General features: G+C 49.7%; 1 protein-coding gene across 1 annotated transcript in view; it reads left to right on the top strand.

Annotated features, from left to right (window-relative positions):
• The window catches only part of ADA (adenosine deaminase), a 33,476-nt gene that overhangs the window by 14,748 nt on the left and 11,105 nt on the right, over positions 1-7,623 (top strand). Inside the window, exon 2 of the mRNA XM_009998780.1 lies at positions 6,609-6,670. Coding sequence (XP_009997082.1) covers positions 6,609-6,670 — 62 coding nt within the window. The remainder of the gene's footprint in view (positions 1-6,608; positions 6,671-7,623) is intronic.

Genomic DNA, 7,623 nt, shown 5'->3' with positions numbered 1-7,623 from the left:
CGCCTCCAGCTCCCGGCTCCCCATCTCTGGACACCCCCGCTGGCCGCCCCCCCCCGAGCCATGCGCTGGGGAAGGGGCAAGCCCTGAAGAGCCCAGCGCTCCTCCTGTTTCTCTACTAAGGCAAACCCTTGGGTTTTCCTTTGGTTTGGATTTTGCTTTTGCCGTCGGTGTGTGTTTGTTTGTTCTCTGAAGCATTTAGTTGTGTTACTCCTCGGGATGCCCAGCTTTGGTGCCTGCTGTCAGAAGGTGCCCCAGCCTATTGTTCTCCCCGTGTGCTGGGTAAATACAGTGCAAGTAGGATCGTGCAGTAGCACGTTGATGAATCAGGTGAGAAGGAAGCTGAGAAGGAAGAAGATCAAACGGCCGTGGTTGGTGCTAACCCTGCAGCTGGTGGCAGGGGCTGCCTGTGCTGCAGGACAGCTCAGCTCCGGGGTGTGCTCTGGCTGAGCTGGGTAGGGGAGCAGATTTCCCTGCCTGGCTGTCCTGGGGCTCTGGCACTGCCCACCAAGGGGGCTTTGGGGCTCCTCGGTGGGCAGCGCTGCAGGGGGAGCCAAGAAGAGTGCTGTGAGGTTCCTGCTGGTCCTGCTCCGGGTGAGCCTGAGTGGTGGGAGCTGTGTGTGGCTTTCCCAGGAAGGAACCTTGCCTTGGGAAACCCAAAAGGGTATTTTTGCCACCTACTTTGCATTACCCGCCAGTCACAAACAATTAATCTCTGAGCCCACCACCAGGAATGTCTGGTGTACTCAGAACATCCTGTGTGCAAGGGTCTGGTTGATGTTTCGTTCCATCACTACTTGAGGTTTTCCTTTTTGGGGGAAGGTGACCCATGAAATTACAGGCAAACCTTGATACCAAGGTCCAGGGAACACTGACACTTGGTAATGGTTAAAGCCATTTTAAGGCTGCTTCAGTTTTGGGAGAGATTAGTGTTTCATCAGCTGCACTAAGAGCAAAAGTTGTTGGTTCATCCCAGTGATTTTAAACTTTAAGTTAAGTTCTTCTTTCATATTGTGTACTTCTTCCTGCTTTTCCAGTGAATGGGAGAGTGGGATGCCAAAGGGAGAGACCTAGGAAAAACCATGCAGGGTTTGACCACTAAGATCAGGCTTCTGTTGTCTGGTTGCTGGCAATTATGAGACTGGTTTTCCTGAGTCAGGCAGTCCCTTTCAGCCCTGTGAACCTGCTAAGTCAGGCTTGGGCAAAAAAAAAATGGGTCTGGAGTCAGTTAATGAGCCCTATTCATTCCCCGGGACCCCCTGCCATTGGGAACGGTCAGTTGTGTGTTTTAGAGATGTTTCTGGTAACTGGAGCAGCTTCGAGCCCCAGCTCAGTGTGGGGCCGGGGCTGCGGCCGCGGTTTTCGGGAACTCGCTGACTCCCAGTGACTGCAGAGGGTGAGCAGGGGCTGCCAGGGGTGACTTTGAACCCTGCCTATCGTAGGCCATAAAAGAGCAGGAAAGACTGCCCTTCCTTGGATGCCAGTGTTGGCCTCTTCCATCTCTGCTCCACAACCAGAGCAGAGACCGTGTCCTCACTCACCTCCAGCTCCTCACCCTGCAGGCCGGGCCCAGCTCAGGGCTTTGGGATGTGAGGCTCTGCTTTCCAGTGCTTCCTGTGGGCCTTGAGCCACGTTGCAGGGAGCAGGATGGGAGTGGGGTCAGGCCCACACCCTCCCAGCAGCTGGGGTCATGTTGCTGCTGGAGGCTTCTTTCCAACATGAGCTCAGGTTGTGTTGGGTGGGTCTTCCTGCAAGCCCTCCTGTGTGTGTCATGGGGTTTCAGAGCCTGTCCCTGTCCTAGTTGTCTGCAGTGTGTCCTTTGTGTCTGGGAACTGGGAGAGCTGGCCAGAACTGGCTGTTGCAGCATGTGCTCCTGTTGATGAGCTGATACTTGCCTCAAGTGCAAAACTTTAAAACATGTAAAACAAATCAAAACCAGTCATTTACAAAGATGATCCTTATGGGGGGTGTGTGTGTGTGTGTGTGTGCAAGTGCATATGGGTGTGCTGAGGATGACTTTTTTTTTTGCTCATCCACTTCTTGTCCACAGCCTGACCATGAAGGCTTGGCATGGGTCAGAGCATGGGGCTGCTGAGCCCAGCTGGGCCTCACCCAGAGATGTGCACACTCAGACCTCCTGTGATGCTCTGCAGGAACCTTCTCAGATAACCCTCCTGACTCCACTTGTGATGGCAGGAAGAGGCTGCCTCCCTGCTGTTAAAAGTGCAAGGGCTCTGTTTATTGCTTCAAAGCGTTGCCTTGTTCCAGACACACGCAGGTGCAAGGTCTGCAACAGCTCAGGGGGAGATGTGGCCCATCCCACAGGGTGTCCCTGCAGGAGGGTGACACACAGCCACCATCACCTGTTAACAGCACCAAAACCCTTGTACTGAGGTGAGTGGTGCTGAGTGGTTGGTGCTGGTACTGAAGCCTGCTCTGCATGGAAGCATCCTCCTCAGTCACCAAACCCATGTTTCATATCAAAGCTCCTCTGGAGAGCACAAATATTTCTTGCAGTGGAGCAGTGTGTCATGTGTGGATATCATAGTCTCCCACATTCCCCTTTTAAAGTCTCAAACCTTAAAGCATATGGCAGATTCATCTGCAAAACACATCTGTGAGTGCTGTCAGGTTTGAGGATAATTCTGTGCCTCTTCAGCTGCACAGCCCTCTTGATCTGGTCTCACCTGGTGCTTGTCAGTAGTGTTTGTGGTGAGTTTATGGCGAGGAGAACTTGACTCCTGCCAACAGGCTTCCATAAAGCTGGTACTTGGGGGGCACAGTTCATGCTTTTTGCAGTGGTTGACATTTGTCTTATCTCTTGTTGAATTTTGATCTCTATTTGTGCTTTCCTGTCACGAGTATCTTAACAACTGATAGATGACAGCTCTGATTACTCTGTTTTTTTTCAGTTATTGAGATCAGCAGAGTACATTTTAAATTATCACCTTTTAATGTGCAGATAAATTGCTCCTGGGCAAGTCACTGCTAATGATTTCTAAGTGATACAACTTTTAGCAGCTGCCTGGGTTATCAATTAATACCTGCCAGAAGCCATCAAAGCAAAAGGTGAGGCTGGTGATCGCAGAAAGTCCCTCAAGTGTCCTATCTTAGATGGTGCTTTCTATACCACATAGTAGATGAGCTGAGCAGTTAACTGCTCTGCCATGGTCTGCTGAGCAATCTGTAGAGTAAGAAAGAAAATCTGTTGGGGTGACTGTAGCTGAAAATACTGTGGTTAACTTTTTTCCTCTTAATTTCATTAAATTGAAAATAATCAGGCTTGATCTTTGAACAGAATGTGCTTGTTTGCTGAACCTCATTTTGTGTTTGAATGTAGTTTTGAAGCTTATTACGTTTCAAAGAAAACATCCCAGTGTTTTCAGAAGAGAAGAGTCAAGCCAGAGCCCTTAAAACTTCTCCTTTTCTGTGATTTCTCCCAGCTGACCCGATGTGCTGATATCTGCACTCACGGGTCACGTGCTGAGCTTGAGCTACAACTTTTTTTTGCATAAAAATGGAAAGCTCTGGGTTTGCTCTGCCAGCCTCTGCTGGGGGTGCCACAAATCATGGCCAGTTATGTCTTTTGAACTCATCCCTCTGGCTTTAGACAACTTTTTAGGGAAACTCGGGGGTTTTCTTGACTTGCGCTGTGGTTTTGGGATGCTCGGGCAGGGAACTCTGCAGGGCTGGGGAGGTGCAGGAGGACTGCTGAAGGGTGGCTGCACAAAGGGGGTCCTTGGTCCTCGCTGCTGCCAAGGGGAAGAGCCACACTCCTGCCCCAGGAGACCATTTCAGAACTCTGCTTATTTCTCGTTCTTTGTCAGAACACGTGTTACTGGGTTTGCTGTGAGGAAGGGAGGCATTGCTGGTCCTGGCCTGGCTGAAGGCTCCACTGCTGCTGCAGACCATGGTACCAGTGAGGTCCTGGATTCCTATTGAATCTGTGTGTGCAGGCTTCCTCTCCAATTAAACCAGTGGGAGACCACATGTGCATGGATCCTGAGGAGCAGAGCCCTGGAAGAGGCACCAGGCTCCTGCCTTCACTTCATTTCTGCTTTCTCAGGCATCATCTCCTGGAGCCAAAGTTCAGAGAAAAAACTCCTTCACCTTTATCTGGGTACTTTCCTTGACTTAAAGCAAGGTCACCTCACCCACTTGTATCTGGAAAGGCTTGTGCTTTGTTTGCCCAAAACAAACAGGCAGGTGGAGAGTGGCAGTGAGCAGCCTCCCTGGCCTGGAAGCCTGCAGGACTTGGGAGCAAGGCCCCTGACAAGCTGAGCAGCTTGTTGGGCCTCTGCTGATTGCATCCTTATCTGGGGCCAGCTCTGGGTGGAGACACACCTTTCCTTCTTCACTTGAATGTCTGTTGCTAATCTAAATAGCCTGTGTCAATTCCCAACTGCAGAAAACAACTCCCTCAAGCACTGCTCGTGAGGAACCCAGCAAAGTTTGGTGTTGAGTAGCATTGCATGAGAGTTTCTTTGCACTTGGTTTAAGGTCCCTCCAGACCCAAAGAAGTGAAAGGCTGTGGAGGAAGAGCCAGTTGCTGGGACTGGGGAAGAACCAAAGAGGTGGCTTGTGTGGGTGAAGGACACCACGGAGTTTACTTTCATGTTGATGGACGTGTCACGTTGGGATGTTCTTGCAGGAAATGTTTCAGAAGGGTTTGGAGTTAGAAGCCCCCAGTAGGTGTGGCTTGTTTGGTTTATATATCCAAACTTGCGTGAGCAAGTTTCAAGCCTGTGACTCCATCAGAAGGTCACGAGGGCTGTTGAAAACCTCGAGGAAGAGAGCCTGCATGATTTTGAAATAGGAATTGGAGCTCAAGAGTAGAAAACATGCCAGCTGTCCACATCTGGCGATGCAGATCATGTCCATAGCCTGTTCTTATATCTGCTGCTTCTCAGGACATTTAGTCCTCAAAGCAGGATTGCATAACTGGATGTGAAAATGAGGTTTTGCCCTTTTCAGATCTTCATCCCTGTAGATTGAGATCATGTCTTAAGGGCAGAAGTGACAGGGATATCTTTTTCCAACCTGCTGACAGGAATGTCAGTGGGAATATTCATGATGTCTGGGCTGGGTGATTGCAAAGGTGCAGGGTCAGTAGCTCAGGCTGCCCTGGCACCTGCACTTTGCATCCCACAGTGCTCGTTTCAGTGGTGGCTTCCTGGCCATCCCGTGGCCTGGACACAAGCACTGTCTCACCCCAGCAGTGATGGCCTTTTGCAGCAGAAGCACTCAGTGAAAACCCTGGCTGTGGGTCCAAAGGTGGGTGTCTGCCTGCACAGCAAGAACCCAGGGCTGCAGGAGGAGGTGGGGATGGGAGCAAGCTCGTGGGCATCAGTCCTTGTCCCAGAGATGGGCACTGCCAGCTCCGTGCTGGGCGCGGGGCCGGTGGCTCTGAGCTCACAGCTGCTCACGGGTGCTTCAGAGGAGGGTGAGAAGATCTTGAGGTGGACATAAATGAGCTGCCTTGCTTGTAGGGACAGCAGACTCATTTTCCTTCCAGCTCCTCATGGTTATTGTGTGATACATACCCTGACACCAAAGGGTTTGTGGGTTTTAATTAGTAACCCTGGGTGGTTTAGTTATCTGTGTAAATGTCCAGGCGTCTTCTGACTCATACTCGACTCTTACCTTTGCATCCTCCAGCAATCATCTACACAGGAGAATGTGCATCATGTTCTAGCTAACAGGGACTTTGTGCATTAAGTTGCTGCTCCACACTTTCATTAAAAAAATTAATTCACACTTTGTAGGCTGTTCCATTGCTTAAAAGAAAACAGTTCTGGAAAGATGAAGATCTAGCTGAAAGATTTGACAGCTAATACTTTCCTTCCCAGTTTGACTTCCAAGTTACATTTGTCATATTCCTCCAAAAGTCCCAGCTGCCTCATGGAAAAACTTGCTTTTCTGGGGCTCTTTCTCCAAATTCCATAGTTTCAACAATAATTGGGAAACAGGGTTTCAGAGTGAAAAGATTCTGAGTTATTGTCCCATTTTTAATAAGTCAAGATTTTAGTGTTTTATTTTGAAACTGTGTTAGTTGTATTGGGGGTAACGCTGGTTTTTAGTTTTTGCAGCACTTTGTACCATGAGACTGACTTGACATGTGGGATTAGGAAGCCTGTGTGGTCTGATACAAGCCAAGTAATTAACAGTATATCAAGAGCTGATTCTTGGAAGTGAAGTCAAAGCTTTTGTGTAATGACTCTTAACAAATTAGTTGGAGTGTCTGTGAATTCAAGAAGTAGGAAGCAGGAAAGGGAAGGTGTTTGGAGTTTATTTCTTGCTTTCCAGACTCCAAACCATGGAAGCTGCATAAGGAGAGGGCAATTCCTGAAGGTGACTGGAAACAGAGTACATTTCTGAAGATCCATTAAATGCCTGAGCTGCAGTAGCAAGAAGAAAATATTTATACAATACTTAGATATTGCAAAATAAACTTTGTAATGATGGTGTTTTAAATTTTTTTTGTGCTTTCTTGTTATGAGTTTGTCCCTATATTGACTGCACTTGTACCTGTGTTAGCACCTGCTGCTCATCTCTAAACATTGCTTGGAGCTCTCAGGGCACCTCTCTGATTTCTCATCGTCTTATTGCAGGTCGAACTTCATGTCCACTTGGATGGAGCCATCAGGCCAGAAACAATCCTGCACTTTGGCAGGTGAGTTGTGGGATAAAGAAAGCTCTGGGAGCTGCAGTCCAAAAGCATCAGTCCCTACCCCCCTGCCTTCTGCTTGTCTAGTTCTGCAACAGAAGAGCTTGTGCTGGCAGCCTGGGGAAGCTGTCCCTGCTGTGCAGGCAGCAAACCCAGCTGGTGCTGGTCTTATCTCTGGCTGCACAGTGAGAGGACACTGAGCACATCCCCAAAGGCCAAGAGGGGCCACCCTGAGAAGAGCACAGGAGGTGTTTCTTAAAACAGAGCTGCTCACGTTGGAAGCGTGCCTGGGAAGTGGCAGAGTCAGTGTATCCTTATTTCTTTTTCCATGTTCCTAATTGCAAAAGCAAGTGGAATGAAAGTGGCCTGGGAGTGGTGGTGTCATGGTCCTGGCAGGACACACCAGCTTGGTGCTGCTCCCTGCCCAGCTGTGCCTGCATGGTGGGAGCACTCAAGGAGTGTTGCTGCTGAGAGGGTGACCCAGGAAAGCACCTGGCAGTCGCTTAGAGAGGTTGTTTCCTTGACGAGAGGCCCCACGTGTATCTTCTCCCTTCAGCTTGTGTGGGAAGCCCCAGGGTGAATGATTAACTGGTGTGAGGACCTTCCTCCACAGTGGAGGCCTCCTGCAGCTGTCACTGTTCAGAAAGCCAGTGGGACACTAGCAGATACCCTCAGACTGAGGAAGTGGCAGGCTCAAGGATTTGGGAAAGAGCTCTTAGGCACAGCCATGCTAATCTGGGGAGGAAATCAGTTCTGAGGAGGGTAGGAAGCAGTTCTGGCATCCTGTGAGCCCAGCAGACTCCAAGGCACTGCCATCCCAGGTCAAAATACTCAGTAAAGCAGCTTTCTCTGCAGGGAATGGCAATCCATTCTGCAGTGCAGTCAGAGTAAGAAGGTGGACCAGAGGTGTCCATCTCATTCACTGCAGGGCGACCATGTGGCAAGCTGAGCTGGGATTC

Source organism: Chaetura pelagica, unplaced genomic scaffold (assembly GCF_000747805.2).
Source record: "Chaetura pelagica isolate M959 unplaced genomic scaffold, ChaPel_1.0 scaffold275, whole genome shotgun sequence".
In the NCBI taxonomy this organism is placed as follows: Eukaryota; Metazoa; Chordata; class Aves; order Apodiformes; family Apodidae; genus Chaetura; species Chaetura pelagica.
Note: the sequence above shows the minus strand (reverse complement) of the source record. Positions and strands in the feature narration are given on the sequence as shown.